Below are 19160 nucleotides of genomic sequence, written 5' to 3'. Positions count from 1 at the left end.
TCAGTCGAAATAAAAAAATATTGAAGTTAAACACAGGACTGTGTTATAAAACACTGGATGCTTTACCCTAAGGATAGCAGACATTCCATTACTACTAATAATTTGAATGTATGTCTAATAATTTGAATGTATGTAAGTATAGACTGGTGAGGTTTCTGCGAAAACCTCGAACCGACTGAGAGTAAGTGTTTGAATCGTCTAACAATTTTACTGTATTAAAGGTCTGTTTCACCACTCCAATAAAATATTTTTCGAATAAACAGATACGGAATCACAAATATCTGTCGCTTAGAATTAAAAAAAGCGACACAACAAGCCTTCACCCTGAAACTAAAAGAAGTCTTCCAAATTTAACCATTCAACCCCCAGTTCAAAGGAACATTTACAATTTTGTGTCTTGAGTTGACACTAAATGTTAAACCGATCTGTCAACTAATTTTCCTTCGCAACCGGTACAGAAATTTCCTTTATCAATGCTTCCAACATTTCTCAAAATTAAACGATATTACCGAACTACAACAACAAGAAGACTTCGTATAGCAAATAATAAAAATCAACAACCTATAGTAAAATTGTTGGGACAAAGAAGGAAGGCACTGTGATAATCATATAATTCATGATATTGAATTCATGTACTTTAATGTCATTTCATCTTATTCTATTCCTTTGGTAGCTTTAAGATTGCGATAAGCGCGTTTGTCTCTATCATAATATTAATATTAGACAGAGGCAAAGATGCGTATCTTGCATTAAAAAAAGCAAATTTTTAAAAATTAAATCCCTGTAGCTGTATTTATATTTAAACACAAAGTAGTATTCCATATAGCTATGCTGTTATTTGTGAAGCTGTCTAGTCAATTTTATTAACAAAATGTATACAAAGTGTCAATTTGCAACCAAAATTTCATTTAAATCTAGGAGGTAACTGTATTTGAACCTCAGTCTACGCAATGGCGAGAGACATTGATTATAAAGGATATTCAAGTTCACTTTTTATTTATGAGTGTGACTTTCAGTTTCGTAAAAAAATAACGTTAACTTTGCTTAGGTTTATAACATTTGTCTCCTACAGCTTATTCTAATTATATTCTGTAGTTAAATATTTTACAGACTTTATTGAAACCTTAAAATATAACGTCCAACATAGAACTATTATTTACACGTAAATAAATCCTTATAATAATAATGCAATTAAAATACGTTAGCACAAAAATAATTTAGAATTTGAATTAAAATGAAATTCTTTAAAACTTGAACAAAATAAAGTTAAATATAATAATAATATTACTAAGCATTTCCTTTCCTTGGTTAACTATATTTTGTATTGTTATGAAAAAATATGTTTTTAAATTGTATGGAATGTAGATAATGAACAAATCAATTAAGTATAAAGGGTGCATCTAAGGCACTAGTCCTACCGCCAGCGAGTAGCGAGAACAGAATGTTTTTTTTTTATTCGACTGGATGGAAAACTACCAAGTGGGTCTCCTGATGGTAAGAGATCACCACCGCCCATAAACATCTGCAGATGCGTTGCCAACCTAGAGGCCTAAGATGGGATAGGTACCTCAAGTGCCAGTAATTTCACCGGCTGTCTTACTCTCCACGCCGAAACAACAGTGCAAGCACTGCTGCTTTACGGCAGGATTAGCGAGCAAGATGGTGGTAGCAATCCGGGTATATGAAAATTTTATCGCTCTCTCCGCCGTGCGAATTTTGTTTAAACTAAAATACATTCTCGCTACCCACCGGCAGTGATACTAGTACCTTACAATTATGTTTTTAAACTCTACTAACAATTACAAAGCATTTATGAGAGATGGTTACAAACGCTTTCCCAATTGTCAAAACGTATTGCAAACGACCACATTGGTCATGCAATGCGTTTAGTTTTGTTCATTAAAATAGATTAAACTAAGAACTCTTGTCAAATGCTTTGTTTAAAATCAAATTAAATTTGAAATGTTTTAAACATTCAAAGCTTTAATTTTTGTTATTTTTTTTATAAATTTAGTGCTCAATATAATTTGTGTTTGCGCATGTATAAATATTTTTAGTTTTAAGTTACTTTGTGTAGGTGGACACCTACCCGCTCAAAGAAATTGTCCTCCCAGCCAGGTTGCTTACACATTGTTATTTTCTCGAAATAGAACAAAAATAAACAATAAAAAAAAACAAAAGTAAAACTAAAATCTGTGCTTACCTTTTTTTTTAGTCGTAGTTACACGATGCGGAAAAATGAATAATATTTTATCTTAAGTGTCAAATTCCGTGCAGTGTAACGGTCAACCTAAATCTACTCCAAATGGGTTTACGATGACATTCATCAAATATATAAAACTTAACAGAAACAATTGTGTTTTATTTAGTATCTAACAGTAGCGTGGCAAGGTTCCTCCCTGGTACGGTCAAGGACTTTATCTTGAGCCACCATGGAACCATTAAACAGTAAACGTCATAATAGTGACTTCGCATTAATTAACAAGGAAAATCGTAATGACTTTTTCGTCACACTTGCTCGTAAACAGTGTCGTAACATGCAGGCTACCTTGGTTGCACCCCCCCAAATAAAACCCTCGACCTTTATGTGCTTCTCATGAAACCCGTGGTCGGTAAATGAGTCATTGCCCGTACTAATTTTCTTGTCATGAAGCCCAAGGTCGGTAAATGAGTGTGATACTGCATGGCGTGCTGCAGCTGCAGCGCCTGCAGGAGCGTGGCGCGTGCGCGTCGGGCACATGGTCAGGCTGGGGGAGGGCGGCGCGGAGGCTGGCGCTGCCAAGAGCGCAGTCAGCGGTATCGGCAATTTTTGAAAAAATATTAGTTTTTCTTTTACAAATATAAAATTTTACTCGCAAATGTGATGAACAACATTGTATGTCGCACGTACGGTACTAGAATTACGAACATCGACTCATTAAAGCCCTCAGTCTTCGACTTCGGGCTTCTAATAGACTCTCGTTCGTAAGTCCTTGTTTACCGCCCTTAAGACACAATGTACTATTCCTTTGACAAGTTTCCATGGTGGCTCATGAATTAAAGCCCTTGAGTGTACGTGATTCAGTTTCCTTGACTCAATTAAATCCGGAGGCAAACTTACGCCTTCTTCACTCTCCAGATTGCTTAAAAAAAATGTTCCCTCTATGTACGCCACTGGAATAGATAACTTATAGTTCTAATAAAAATAATTTTAATTACACTCAAAATTAAAATAAAGGTGAGTTCTCGAGAAACAATAGATTTAACTTAAGCTAAACTTAGTTATTCACAATTTATTGATTACTAAGAAGCGAAAGAAGTTCGCGACAAAGAAGTTAGCCTACCCAACGAAGACCAAAAACTGCCTCTCAGGGGAAATAACTCGTGTAAGCGAATTTTGGCATAGTTGTAGGGAATGGTGTTTTAAACCACGTTGCCTATATGTAATCTATATATGGGACTTACAGACTGTCCACCCGTTTAGCTCCAACTAAACAGTGTCAGTACTTTTAGTATATGGTTTAAAACATTCCCTACAACTATACCAAAATTCGCTTATACACGAGTTTTTCCCCCTCATTTTCCTTCGTTGGGTAGCCTAAGTTTCGATTCTAAGTAATAAATAGTCTATTCTTATCATAGGACCTACGGTATAAAAATGGATCTAGTTAGGTACATTACATAAAACAATTCTTTGGAGCGAATAAGGCTTACGCCGTACTTGTAACATTAAATATAACATGTCTGTCGAACGTATCTCTATTGTCTTTTTTAAAGTTCAGAATTCATAACGTGGTCACCGCAGCATGGTTAGTAGTGCGAAAATTGCCAACAAAGCCGCCTTCCCACCTGAAAACAAAGTCAGCCTTGTAAGGCACTAGTTCCACCGCGAGTAGCGAGAAGATAGTATTTTTAGTATGAACATTTTATCGCCGAGCGATAAATCTATCATAATGAAGGAATCAAACTTAGAAAGGCCGGAAAACCCCAATATTGTCATTTCAATGTTAAATATCTCGAAAACGGCTAAACCGATTTTAATAAAACATACCAGGACCACCGGCAGGAAAATCGCTTTCACGTAAAAAACCGCACCGAAATCGGTCCATCCGTTGAGAGCTATGATGGCACAGACAAACAGACATTTTCTCTTTTTGCATTCTCGCTACCTAATCTGGCAGTTGACATACTGGTCCCTGTAGCACTGTAGTTTATCTTATAAAATGTTACAATTTTGTCAAATTGTAGCACATGTAACTTTTGTGGTACAGTCACCAGCATTAATATCTGCCACAGCGGAGCGTGTAAAAATATCTGACACGTCCTTCCGGCACTAGAAATAGAGTCGTATCAGATATTTATGCACGCTTGTTGTGTCAGATATTGGTGCTGGTGACTGTACATGAGTCTGCCCTGAATCGTCTCTGCAGGATGGAACTCCTCAAGCATTATTAATGGTATCACCTTGAAATTTGGTACGGAAATGTACATAGATGACAATGTAGGTTTAGTTAACAAAAAGTAAGACTGTAACCGAGAAAGCTTGTATTATAAATAACATTTTTAACAAAATCTTATTTCTTACAATTCAAATCAGTTTTATAAAAGTAATCCGGAAATACCAACGCAGTGCGCGATTAATCGATAGAATTGGTTGCATGTCTGTGTCTGTCGTCCCCGCTGAATCCACGCCCAGTCACATCCCTCTTACTGCCGCCTCTCAATGTTCTTTTTACGTGACGGGAATGCATGTCCGGCGAAAACTAAGTAGGTATATCATCAGCCAAATATGTGGTCTGCCACCCTAAAGTTGATAATCGTTTGCATGCCACAAAACAGTAATGCCAATAGACGTGTCTGTCAACTTGAAAGTTCGACTTAAGCGACATAGTCATTTGATAGGAACTTGTTTGAATTTGATTGATAGATTTGGCTGATGGTAGATACCTAAGTTGGTACAAAACTGCAAGTGCAAAAATATCGACACGGCCAAAGTTACAGAAATATGTATAAGTACACGACTTTATGCGCTTAACATAATTATAAGGACGTGTATAGGTACATATTTTTGCTACTTTGGCCGTGTTGATACCTATTCTTTGCACTTGACTATACATACAGATATATAGTGGATTGTACCTACTTCCATCGGGAAAAGTCGGATCTCAATTGGAATACGACGACACCCGAAATATCAATCAATTATTACCAAATGTAGAAACTCCAACACCCCGCATAGCGCTATCGAACCTTCTCAACTCTGACGCTTAAATACGTATAGGTACAACTACCGATACTCTTCCTTCGCACTTCGGTCCCCAGGCATAATACCTATCTGCCTGGAGATCTCTCTTCTCGCCACCCCCACATTATTAATATAAGGTTCTCACTAAAGTCAGGTCGCGGAGCACGAAGAATTTCGTGCAATGACCTTTACTACTGTCTCTATCACTCGCGCGTGAATATTTGACGTCGCATTCTTACAAATTCATCGGTGCATGCGCGACTGCAAATATTTACGAGCGAGCAACGAGACACATAGTGAAAGGTCATTGTACGAAATTTTTCCTGCTCCGCGACCGGAATTTAGTAACGTGCAGTGAGGGTAAGCAGCGCCAGTAGCTGCATCTACAGCGGGGCTACTCCGAAATTCGAAAACCGAAGTTCGTGTCGTTCTATAACGTCCCTCTGACACTTACACTATTTAATACGAAAGTGAGAGGGACGGTACGATACGAACTTCGAATTTCGGAGTAGGCCCTTAGATGTGTAAGTTGCGGAAAGATTCCAAAAAGTTGGAAAAGTTCTCTAAAATTCCCGGAAATGTTCACAACATATATAGGAAATTTAAATAAGAAACGGAAAATTTTGCTTGCACTGTTGTGTTTCGGCGTGGAGAGTAAGACAGCCGGTGAAATTACTGGCACTTGAGGTATCCCATGTTAGGCCTCTAGGTTGTCAACGCATCTGCAATCACCCTGGTGTTGCAGGTATCTATGGGCGGTGGTGATCTCTTACCATCAGGAGACCCACTTGCTCGTTTGTCATCCAGCCGAATAAAAAAAATTCAATCCCTATCCTCATACAAAATTGTGAGAATTATTTGAAATTTCCTAAAAAAATCCGCAATTTCGGAGAGTGGAAACAACAAACACAACAGTAGCTGCACCAGGCAACAGGATAGGCAACATTAGCGCTTCCTACCCTCATTGCATGCACCAGATACTCACCTAGTTTATTACTGGCAGAGTGTAAATTAATCTCAATAGTCTGCTCCTCGGTCCTGCCAGCGCGCGTGGTGACAGCAGTGCAGGACAAGGACAGGTCCTCGTTCGCCACTGGAACGGAAACCACCGACCAGGAGTGCCAGAGCTTGGTGCCGAAGTCCCACACACGGTTTGAGAAGTTTTCGGGAATCTGCAATAAAAGAAAGTTAGTAGGTACAGTAACCCTAACCCTATTTATAATTATAAAGTAAACGTCCGAGTGCAGAACACGCTAATGCCCAATAGTCGACACCCTGCATATAAAATTATAGATGCCAACTATTGGGACAGTGACGAGCACTCGTACGTTTACCTTAAATTTCACTTTTTCTGAGTCAGTTTTTCATGCTAAAAGATAGCTTGTCAGATTTGAATGACTCCAAAATGTAGATAACGGATCGCGGGAATAAAAATAGCTTTTTTCTCTCAATATTCCCACGGTACCGGGGTGTATGTTGTAACGCATGTAAAATCCAGACCTTAAAAGTATAGACATGAAATTTTGCACCTTCAATAAATTTCTGCGGGAATTTAGTAAAATCCCAGAACGTTCAAGAAAATGCCCGATCTAGAACTATACGCGAGAAAAGCCACGAGTAAAGGCTAGTTTAATATACCTAACCTATTTGGCTAAACGCTTGTTAATTTATAAACAATGGAGCAATCGATATCGAAGTGTTTCCAGTCGTGAAACTTGTAGAAATACCAATACGACTGACCCTCTGTTCCCCGATACGCCACAGGAGTCTCGGCGCCGGCGTGCCTGCCGCAGTACAATTCACGTTGTTCAGTCCTTCTGATGTCGTCACCTCCAGCGCAGGGTAGGATGGTTGCACTGAAAATAAGAAGACAAGGCATGGATGTTCATGGTCCTAACTAGTGTGCCTTTTTTATGGGGCGGAAAATGCCCCTTAAGCATTAGAGTGCATTGGTCGATTCTAGGGTAGACAGTTGGTACTTGGCGATGCAGCAGCGCACCACCAGCACTAGCGCTGCCTACCCTGCCGCCCACTCCACGCACGCCGTAGCCCTTACCGTATAGCCCTGTGTGGAGAAATGGGGGGTGGGGCTCTCCCACAAGGGCCATACAAGTTTTTAACTAAACAGATGGGCACAAATCTTTTTTAATTTGTCTCTAATAGACAAATCAGTATGGCAAACGTAAAACAGTTACCTATTGCTTGCCTTGGAATTTATTCTCTATGTACCTCTGTATGTACTGCTTACTGTAGCGGTGTTAATAGAGTCATTGTATTTTATGTGATTTTCCCACTAAAGTCGATAAGCCAAAGGCAATAGAAATTCACGGAAGCTTAAAGTTCGATCTTACAGACTGGCTAAAACCAAAAAGTCGTTTGTGGGAAGTTTTTATAATAAAAATCCAAAAAATATTACAAATGAAACGGATACAAAATTCAGATCTGTTGTCAAGAAGACATTAATATCTAAGGCGTATTATAAAGTTAATGATTATATCATGGACAGGGATATTTGGAAATAATTCCGATCCGCATTAGCAATCCCTTCAAATAGCGAACCTACTGTGATAAAAATAAAGTTGTGTCAAATCATCTAATAATATTGTAAAGTTTAAAAAATATATACCTCGTTGAGTTTCTTGCCGGATTCTTCTCAACAGAGGTTTTTTCCGAACCGGTGGTAGATTTTTTTGACATTCATAAGTGCTTGTTATAGCCTAAATTGAATAAAGATATTTTGACTTTGACTTTGACATTATTGTATTAAATTAATAACCAAGTCATCTCACCATAAACTTCTTGAACATATTGAACCCGTCTAATAAAAAAACGCGGTCCTTCTTCAGACACCTCGCATTGGTATTTCGCTTCGAATTTGGGCGGTTTCAAGAGTTCTAGTCTGATGTGACACTTGCCAACTAATATCTGGTCGTAGCATTCTACGCTCATCGCCATTTCGTCTGCAGAGGGTGTCAATGTGGTAGTTATGTTTGGTCCTTGTTTCTGAAACGGAATTAGATTAAGATGTAGTATTGAATGCATGTCCAGTTGTAATAGTGACTTTCGAATTTTCTCTTACCAATTAGGTAGGTATATCATTAGTATTTGCTGGAAAAAAGGGGTATTTCATTCGCATATCACTGACCTCGATCGTAACTACTCAATATTTTATCTCTACATACTTATTTAAGGAGTGACCACACCGCTGCTCAAAATACGGAGGCAGTATTTGGAGCAGCGGTGTTGTCGCTCCTTAATTCTATACTAAAAAGAAGCGTTTATTTGTATGTTGGGGATAATCTTCAGAGATTCGAATTTCGCTAGTAAAAAGCTATAGGTTAGGTAAGTATTTAACCTATGATTAATATTTAATTAAGTTGAAGGTTTGTATCGGGTGTCCCAAAAAGGACGCAAGATTGAAATTTGCCGCCATTTTTGTATTTTAGTGCTGGCAACCCTAAAAAAAACTATTTGACAAGTGAATGTTTAGGGTTTGTAAAAATGGCGGGTTTTACGAAAGATCAACGCGTTTTTATTATTGAACAATATTTCAAAAGAAGTTTCGCGTGTGTACGGTTCGAAAATTCCGTGCAAAATATGGTCGGAATATTGACTTGACTTCATCAACTGTGAGCAGAGTGGTTGCAAAATTCAGGGAGAGTGGATCAATTCATGATGTTCATTCCACTGGTCGTCCAAAAACAAGCCGTTCAAATGGCAATGCTTTTAAAGAGGAAATTGGAGAAATTCAGCCGCATCTATGCAAAATGGTCATAGAACATTTTGACAAAAGAGTGCGTATGTGCCAGCAAAGGCGTATGTGCTAGGAGGACATTTGCCTGACGTATTATTCCACAAATAACCCTATTTTATGTATTTCAAGATTTTTTATACAAATATATTATAACGAAAAAAAAAGTGTTTTTCATCAATTTCAAATCTTGCGTCCTTTTTGTACTTTTTATTAGCTCTTATTTAACTTTACAATTCGAATAAATAACTCAATTCTGTTAAATATTAGTATGGATGACAACGCATAAAACTGCAAAAAGGCTTCTAAGTATTTTTATAGTAAGAAATTGTTAAGCATCTCTCACCTCAGGCCTGAAAATCATAAACTGCACATTGTCCTTGTAAAGTCTGACGGACTGCAGTGGACTGTTCAGCGACCAGACGCAGGTCAACTCCCAGCCGAAGTTGGACTTCCAATTGCCCGTCATGTTCACCTCCATGCCATTTGATAAACCTATACCTGTAAAAATGACCCATGACAAACATGGTCTGTATAACCAATAAAAAGTTGGAATACCCCCGACTTTGTCACTTCAAAGTTGAATATCTCAAAAACGGCTGAACCGATTGTGATGAATTACGTCTAAGAACCATCGCTAGAAACCCAGATTTCAAATAAAGAAAACCGCATTAAAATCGGTCCACCCGTTTAAGAGCTACGGTGCCACAGACAGACACACAGACAGGCAGACACACAGCGGTCAAACTTATAACACCACTCTTTTTGCGTCGGGGGTTAACAAAATTAGGGTACATAGGGATGGAACGGCTAAACAGCTGGGAATTGGGACTGCGCGACGACAGCGCCACATAGCGGTGGCAATTATGGGTATTATGGGCGCATGGACTTTGATAAGCCTAGGACTTTGACTTTGGAAGCCGTGGTGGCCAGTGGTTTGACCCATCGCCTCTCAAGCAGAGGGTCGTGGGTTCAAACCCCGGCTCGCACCTCTGAGTTTTTCGAAATTCATGTGCGGAGTTACATTTGAAATTTACCACGAGCTTTGCGGTGAAGGAAAACATCGTGAGGAAACCTGCACAACCTGCGAAGCAATTCAATGGTGTGTGTGAAGTTCCCAATCCGCACTGGGTCCGCGTGGGAACTATGGCCCAAGCCCTCTCATTCTGAGGGGAGGCCTGTGCCCTGCAATGGGACGTATATAGGCTGGGATGATGGGATGATGGACTTTGATAAGCGCCCACCTATAGCTACCATTGAGTAGGGTGCCCGTTAAGCTGGCTGCGTTTCCTTATTGTATAGCAATGCCATTGTGACCGAGGAAACAGCCAGCCCTATAGTGACCTGTAGAATGGACAAGCTAATAATAGCTATCAATAGATAATAATACGAAGAAACAAATTTGGAGGAAATAAAAAATACAAAAAGACTCCAAAACCAGTCATAATTTGATTGCTTAGTAGCGACATCTCTTGTCTGGGTGAGCGGTTGGTTCCGAAAGAGTGTGACGTCTCTCGATGAGAGCGGAACATAGATGTCGCTAGTGCTGCTGCATAAGTAGCGTAGTAGAAATAAGCAACCTGAGATATGTATGCATAGGAAAAATTCGTGTCTATTCGATCTGTCGATTCCTGTCCAGCGTAGGCATACTGTGCAGCGCTGGTCTCTTTTTCTGTTTTTTCTGTGCAGTCATGTCTCAGCTTGTATTTTCGTTTCTTTGATTAAAATGCAATAGAAAATGATAATTGAAAGCTGACTCTATAGTAGGTATACTGTGCAGTTAAAACATAAACAGAGCCTCTGTTTGCCCAGTAATACCATGTTAGCCCACCAACTATTCCGGGTAGATTAAACAAATTAATTATGCAAAAACAAGTCCCAGCTAACCGAGGAACGACACGCACAAAATATCTACTTCAATTCCAATCTAATAATGTAAGTACTCTTGCAATTAATAATCGTAAAAGTTGGACTTTATTACGGCAATTTGGGAAAGTTAACGTGAAGAACCTTTTTACTGCCTCTATTCAGTTACGATAACGCAGTTTGTAGTCCATTGTTTACATCGAATAGCTGAAACTCATTGACATCTATATTTTTAGCCTAAATGTGATAAATGTTCACGCTTTCGAGGTTTTAATGTCATGCATGTTTCTATCGGAAAATGACAATTCTCTACGAGTAGTAGGTAGATAAGTTAACTACTATTGAAGAATTTTGGTCTCGCCACAAGTACTTATTACAAGTATTAACAGAAAAGTTTATCGGTTAAAGGTCTATCCGTTTATTCCTTATCATTTGTTCAAGGATTCCCCAAGACATTTTCCGAACGACCAGCTCGAAAGATGGACCCAGCCAGCAGACAATATTACTTACTTAACGTCAACAACTTTAAGGTATTTAGGCACCGCAAGAGCACAGCGCATTAAACGTGGGTGGCTAGACAAAATGGAGAACGACATTCCCGTAATGGTGCGGAAGTACAGGAGTTACCGAAATTATAGCGGTATTTTGGTCCTAAACTGAGATAAATTAGCCAGCATTAGGGGCTCTCCAAACAGTTTACATAACAATCCGCCTCGTTGTGTTTTTATTTTTTTAAATTAGACCAATTGCCAAGAGAAAGGCGCCATCATATCTCATTACATTATGGTGTTAGTTGACTCATTGACGCGGGCCCTCGCGGCTCCCATTCGATGTAGTATTTAAACAACATTGTATTAGTTATTTAGTTATAATGGTTTGTATTGCAATAATGATAGAGAAATTTCTATCATAAACATACATCGTTATCGCGGGAGCAAAAACGATTTGACAGTACTGAAAGATTATGAAAAATAAGCAATAACAGAAGTGACACTTAAATCGAGCAACATTTTATGCCTATGAGTTCAAAATTTAATCACTTTATTTCTAACATCAGTCCTCCATACTTGACTTGATTGATAACTTAGTACATACTTAAAAAGATTAACTATGCAATCACAACGCAAACTCTTCAGTCACTTTTCCTATTTGACATTGTCATTTATTAATTATTCGTAATAATAATTGTGTTCACAACATAATTACCGAGTGCTTTTAAAAATGCCGCGAAGGAAAAAAACGTGCGATGAATTTGTGGAGTTATAGATAAAGGATTACCCCGAATTACAGGCTCGCGATACAAAATTATATTGCTCTAAGTGCAACGTTAGTTTCCGTCAAACAAAATCTTCTGTGGAACGACATTTCAACTTGCAATTTTAACTTCTTAGATGCTTAGAATTTGTAGGCAGAATATATCCGTTTCACTAAATAGACATTCTGTTGTATCTATTCTTTAACTGATTTGTTTTTGCTCCCGCGATAACGATGTATGATCATAAAAAAATATTAAAAATGTAGTTCATTAAAAAACATTCACAGAAACTCATTAAATAAAGAAATCAGTATTTGTATTAAAGTTTTTGTTGTTACTGAAAAAATATTTCGTTTATCGTTATCCCGTGGGAATTGTAGAAATTACCGGGACAAAAAGTATCCCTCATATTAATTTAAATTCTAAATTATTTTGTGTCATATTTAATCAAGATCCCTTCAGCCGTTTTAGCATGGTTGAGTAATAAACATAGAAACATCTTTTTAAAATAATAAGTACCTATAAAAAAATATCTTCACAGTTAGGCATTTGAATGGTTAAGCACTTTAGCAGTTTAACAGTTTAATTTTAATAATGGTCATTGTGTTTTGTCCGTCCATCGGACCCAAAGCAATCACAGCTCATTATTTAATCAAAATGAACGAAAGACCCATTAAGTATACGCGCAACAAGTGCTTTTATTCACAAGAAAACACAATATAATAATTGTTTTTAGTAATTGTGATGATACTACGGTATTTATAATTGGTCCATTAAATAGTCATCATTCATCAAAATCAAAGAGTATTGATACAAGTAAACAAAGTGGATATCCCACCTCATTATAATTGTTGTGTGTAAGGCATTAAAGAAATAAAACAGAAAACTCTAGACACGAAAATGATTTAATATTGCAAAGATTACAAAACGGTCATAATTAGTAAACAAATTGAGTAGGTAACGAAGTCGATTGTATAAGATCAAAATAAATAAAAAAACTGACGTAAGAATATTTGAAACGATTGATTTCTATTGGTGACGTTACACATGAACAAACAAACACAATTACGCATATTATTATAACCTTTTTAGGATGACAAACCCGCAACTCTGCTTTGTATCAAGTTTAGTAGTCGCGTTAAAATCATAAACTGTTCTAAAAAAAGTCTTGCGCTCAAAGCAAAGCCCCTTGTTATAAGCCCAGCGTCACAAGACCCTAAGACAGCGTCGGTTTAATATGCTCAATTGAGTGGTCGTGTGCGCCTTAATACATTAATGTGCTGTATTTAGGACATCACTTCCAATGATATTCGTGTTTATGAGAACGCGGATACGCGGCGTGTTGTGAGACTAATTAACAACATGCCTTCGTTTAGTCCTGCCTGACTGTATGACGAGTAAGGAGTCTAAACTAGTCCAGAGTGGCCAAATTTGGGTAGAAATAGTGATTTCAGATTTATTTTGTGGCACATCGACTGACTATATTGGAAACTATGATAGATATAATGATCCTAACTACCAAATAGGACCACAAACTTAATCCTCCGTCCACAAACTTAATTTATTTAATATGGATACAATTGAACTTTATGTTTCCGCAAGTGCAAGATCAGTGTTAATAAAAAGGTATCCTTAGATTTTCATACTGACGAATCAAAGAAATTGACCTAACCTTCAATCTATTTTTTGACGATTTTGATAAAATTACATAATCTCAACCCCTACAAGGAGAACAAACAACAACATTAATTAATCCATATTAATAATATAGACAGCTAGTAAATGATAAAAAACTAAATTCAACATTCATTAAATTTAGAATACCTATTTTACGCTGTGTCGCATAACGAATTAACTTAATCCCAAGTAATAACGATTAACATTATAATTCTGTGCACAAACGTTATCCCTTAATAGCTTGTCTTAATAAACGTTACTGTAACGACTCATAAGTACCAGCCATGTGACTTGAGTTATTCTTAACTTGACAATTGACTTAAATTGGGTGCAATTAAAATCGCAACTGTCTTTGGATAGATAGAGTTTAAATTATGAACACATGCACAGTACTAATAATGAGAATAAAAAGCTTTTAGATTAGGTATAATATAATCATGATAATTTGTGCGCGGTTTGGTCCGGATTTAGGTGGTATATGGGAAGCAGCGGTAAAAAGACAAAATGTAGGTGTCTGCAAAGAAAAAAAAGGAAATACGGGGCTTTGTTTTGGTTGTCTGTTATATTATCTACCCACCTGAGTTAGTGCTGTATGGTCCAGCGGTAATAAGCCCTTGGAGAAAAATAAATAAAAATAACCGAGAGTTATTATAATTATAACAAACGCTGACTTCTGTAATATTCCTTTGCGACTGGAATTAGAGGCATTGCCAAAAACCGCTATGAATAAATTAAGTGAAGGCTGTGCCCTAAAAAGGAATAATTACTACATAAGCCTGTGTCAACTAAACTGTTGACCGCTATATTCATTAAGGTCTTAATTGGTATGCATGTTCTATTAGGGCATATGAACGGAACGATCAGAATATGTCGGTCTCATATTTCGTATATTGAACCACAACTACCTGAAACCAGCTTTTAGTATCAAACCCCTTGACAGGATAATAAAAGTATCAGATTTAGTTTATGGTATATGTTGATGTAAACGGATAATCAAAGAACTTAAACCCTTAGGTACTTAACGTGCTTAATTAAATCATATTTTTCTATACATTATAAAACTGGGAAGTACGTGAATATGTATGTAACTAACTATGTAATATAGTAAAGTATATAAAAGAAGTACACTAGTAGTAGTTTTAGTGCTAGTTTTAGTCTTAGTTTTAGGTGGTACAGGAGCCAAAATAAACCTTTCTTTCTTTCTTTCTTCCTTTACACTAAGTACTCTTTTGCATTGGGTGTCTTGTAATGATGGTAGGTATAATGTTATTAAGGCATTAAAATAAATAAAAATATTTGTTTCGAATTTAGAATTAGTGAAGGTTAATTTCTAACTAATTTCATTACATATTGTAAGTTACCCAATCATTTTCAATAATAAATACCACGCGTTTATATACTGAATGATGTATTAATAAGATCTCATCTCAAATGCACAATCCAACAAGTAACTAAGATAATTAAAGTCAGTCCTCAAACTTGGGACGCTATTATTTATGCATAAGGACTTATTAAGCTGGAATAGAGCCTCTATTCAATGAAATAACGGTTGGAGAGAAATTATTTGTTGCACATCGGGCTTTAGTCATACAATATCGTTGGTTACTTTCCAAATTACTATTACGATATAAAATTTATGTTAGTTTTATAATAATTTGGAAAAGAGGACGGTTTCAACAGAAACGTTTATTAAGAAGAATTATGCTTTCTGAATAACTATTATGCTTAGATTGTACATCTAAAGTAGCGATTGAAAACGGATATTTATCCAAAAAAACTTTAAAACTTATTAATAACAGTTGAGATCCGATTGTTTCTATCCGATTGCTAGCTAAAACCGAAAACTTATAATTTTAGCAGGTTTTTTTTTTATTTAATTTAACCGTTAACCGATAAAGATAATGAAGCAAGGTCATAGCCTTAGTTAGTTAATTAAGATAAAAAAATATGACGCTGTCCATGAGAGAACAATTTTGTCAGTGTCTAGTCAGTAACCACGATAAAAAAATCTATACTCAGCGGTACAAAATTCGGCTCACTTTACATAAAAAATACCTATTACTGCATACATTTGAGGGCCAGATTTTTTGCTGCTCAGTGTATAAAATGAAATATGAGAAGTAATGGTGTATGAACGATGGCAGCGTCTTCCGTTCTTGGTCTTATATGTTGATAAAAATATGGAGTAAATATGAAATGTCAAATAGTTCATCTTGAAGAGAGATAACTTCTACATAGGTAAGCAAAAAAGTTAAGAGTTAAAGAGTTAGTCGGAAACACACCAATAAAATCTACGTACCTACTTACTTATTTGAGTTTATCACTTAACACAAAGAAACAACAAATTTTAATCTATTTTTTTCTTATCTACATACGCCCTCTGACAGGATTTTTTTTATTAATTATTAAACCTAATTTAAACTCCACACAATTTGACACTTTATAACTAAGGGGCTGTTTCGCCATCCATTGATTAGTGTTAACTGGCGGTTAAATGTGATGCCGTCTCTATTTGTTTTGTTCGAATAGACGGAAACGGCATCACATTTAACCGTCAGTTAACACTAATCAATGGATGGTAAAACAGCCCCTAAATAGAGTCTTTTTGCTAGATTGGAAGTCTATGATTCAAAAAAACTTCTTCCAAGATTGATTTTTCTTTAGACGGAAGACATCGAGAGCAAAAGCTACCCGCTTTTCAAATAAACTCCACAAAAGTCATAAATTATAAATCGTTAAAATATAAATTAACATATCTAATTACCTGATAACAATAACAACAAAGCGGTTGCGGTTATAGATCCCATCCCGAGGTCGTCACAGTACACAAACAAACTGAATGGCACGCTGGTCCGGATTATACTGCAGTTGATGGCCGACTGTACTGTGCGCGGGCGCCGACTCCTTGATAGTGATACGTTCGACTAATGTAGGAGAGATTTTTTTTTTGTGAAAAATAACTAAAAAGTTTTAAATATAACGCTTATACACAGTGTTTTAAAAACATAAAGAATGAAGAAATATTTCAGCAGATTCGATTAGTTTGACTTAACACTTTTTGTAAAGATTTTTCATATGAATTTTTGATTTAAAATGTAGTCACGCCTTTATCGCGGTACTCTTTAAACAATGCAAATGATGTATCGTACCTACATTTTTAGTTTAAATCATATATACGGCCTTCAATTTGATATTTACATTCACAAAAGAAGATTACGACCACGAAATGGCCACGCGACGCATCGGCAATAATATATGGACGTATTTTTCTGTTGTCAACTATCTGGTACTAGTGTATGGTAATGTTGGTAGTGTGCAAGTAGAAAGAAGTAGAAGTGAAGAGTGTATTTGAACAATACCCACTAAGAGTTCATGATTTTATGAACTCTAGATGATTAAAGGATTTAAGATGTGCGTTAATGAGTACTTAAGTAAGTCAGACCTTTTGTTACCCGACTGCAAGGAGTGGTATTATTGTTTTTCGCGCGTATCTTGTATGTAATATTCTTTATTACCGCATATCTCTCAAACCGCAGGACAGGACGGATTTAGACAATTAAGGTACCATTTTTTCATATGTTCAGATTATTGTAATTGTCCCAATTTAATAAAAAATACCCACTATAGAACGAATGAAAAGTTTAGTTCATTCATATTAATGCAGCCATGATCAAACTACTACACGTTTGTAACGATCGAAATATCGAATAGTAACCAGAGTAACGTGAACCGTGAATCACACGCCATATATTATGTGAATGGAGAGGGGAGGCAGGTCTTACGAAAGTGGTCGGTAAGCTTTTAAAATAATTGCTTGTAATAGGCGGTCGGCGCGCAATAATTGAATGAACGTAGTATAATGAAGCGAGTCGATCCTCGAGTGATTTCAGTTTAATATGTGTCGTCACGCTACAATCAAAGTGTTTTAAACTATCGATCCTGCTTTGTACTTTTTTAATTGTCATTCTTTTGTTCCAGTTGACAGTTGAACAGGTTTCATAAATTTAATAATAAGAGGCATACTCGCCAAGAGTGAAATTTTGAACGTGATACAAAATTAGACAAGCTCAGTTAATGCTGGATAATTATAATGCATTAAATCTTTTGCTAGATAAGTCTGATTAAATGTGTAGTTTTCATACATCACAGAAATTCGATCAGATTTTGAACTCATTGAATGGAAACCGCAAATTTTGTCAGACTAATTTCAACAAAAATTAGTTAATGCATTTAGTCCGTCCTTAACTGAGCTTGAAACACTAATTTTCTATCACATCCAAAATTTCACAGTATATATGTCGGCGGCGGATCGTAAAATCCGCCAGATCACGAAATTCCTAGGCACGTCGTGAACTGGCGCCATTTTCGTGAATTGGCTAAGGGACAGCCGCCATATCTTTCAAAACTTACCGTTCAGCGATTTGCCTAGTGACGTTTAGGCAGATCATGAAAATCCTAGGCATATCATGAAACGCCGCCATTTCATAATTTAGCAAGTTAGGCAGATCGTAATATTCCTAGGCATATTATGAAACGCCGCCATATCGTTTCTGGCACTTCGACGGTCGCTGCCGCGGCACGCCTTCACGATAAGTACCTATGCTTAGGAATTTCGTAATCTGGAGGTTGGACATAAATGTCACTATCCATATTTTGTTCCAGATGTTGGAAATTTTTCATATTTTAAATGCGTACACGTTTTTTACGTTTTTATGGAATGTATTGAATTGTTAGATATATTAAACTCTCCTATTTTTTAAGCGAAAATGGCGAATTGTGCGAGTAAAACGATTATTTTTCAATTGAAATGTGCCGCTATCGTACTCAAATGACAAACTCGGTTCTTACCAGTATAATTTCATTGTACTATCAGCCAAATAAGTGGTCTATAAATTTTTAAATAAGCTCCGATGAAATAAACATGTCGCTAAAGTCGAACTTTCACTGAACTCTATTGGCATTATTGTTTTATGACATGCAAACGATTATCAACTTACGACATATTTGGCAGATGGTACTTGCGCTCCACTTCAATTTAGGCCCGTAGGTTATGACCATATAAAAATCGTTAGAAGTAAATAGGCATAAAGCATGTTTTCAACATCAAATATTTTTAACGAGTGTTAACATTAAAGATCCCTCCGTATTTTTGTAAGGCAAAGAAAATTACACCTGGATCTCTTTGGTCACGAAAAGGAAACGAAAATCTTTTGAAAGCATCTCAGTCGTTTATTTCCGTAAAGGCTTTGCAGCTCTTATTTAAGCCTGTAAATTATTATTAGAAAATATTTTTTGCTGTAATTTAAATTGGAATTTATTATTATCCATACGGGCTTTTGAATAGTATAAGTACCATCATGGGCTGTAATTGTTGAGCGTACGAAGAA

The 19160-nt window shown here is 36.6% G+C and overlaps 1 protein-coding gene across 2 annotated transcripts; it reads right to left on the bottom strand.

The window, feature by feature from the left end:
• Window positions 1-3485: 3485 nt before the first annotated feature.
• Window positions 3486-16645, bottom strand: LOC141429448 (uncharacterized). 2 transcript variants are annotated; one of them, XM_074089753.1, is made up of 6 exons: window positions 16538-16645; window positions 9322-9476; window positions 8014-8227; window positions 6965-7080; window positions 6210-6396; window positions 3486-3828 (listed from the first exon to the last, which is right to left on the bottom strand). In XM_074089753.1, exons 1-6 carry the CDS (start codon window positions 16578-16580, stop codon window positions 3776-3778), a joined length of 768 nt encoding a protein of 255 aa, XP_073945854.1. In that variant the 5' UTR covers window positions 16581-16645; the 3' UTR covers window positions 3486-3775. The 2 variants fall into 2 exon arrangements, with proteins under 2 accessions (XP_073945854.1, XP_073945855.1); XM_074089754.1 differs by lacking the exon at window positions 3486-3828 and adding an exon at window positions 4583-4783.
• Window positions 16646-19160: the final 2515 nt, after the last annotated feature.

Source organism: Choristoneura fumiferana, chromosome 7 (genome assembly GCF_025370935.1).
Source record: "Choristoneura fumiferana chromosome 7, NRCan_CFum_1, whole genome shotgun sequence".
Taxonomy (NCBI): Eukaryota; Metazoa; Arthropoda; class Insecta; order Lepidoptera; family Tortricidae; genus Choristoneura; species Choristoneura fumiferana.
This window is presented reverse-complemented; position numbering and strand designations above follow the sequence as displayed.

Coding starts and splice junctions, on each gene's coding strand:
- LOC141429448 (XM_074089753.1), bottom strand. CDS start 16,580: ATGGGATCTATAACCGCAACCGCTTTGTTGTTATTGTTATCAG. Junction 9,477..16,537: donor TTTGTTGTTATTGTTATCAG/GTAATTAGATAT, acceptor TCATTTTTACAG/GTATAGGTTTATCAAATGGC. Junction 7,081..8,013: donor ATATGTTCAAGAAGTTTATG/GTGAGATGACTT, acceptor TCTTATTTTCAG/TGCAACCATCCTACCCTGCG.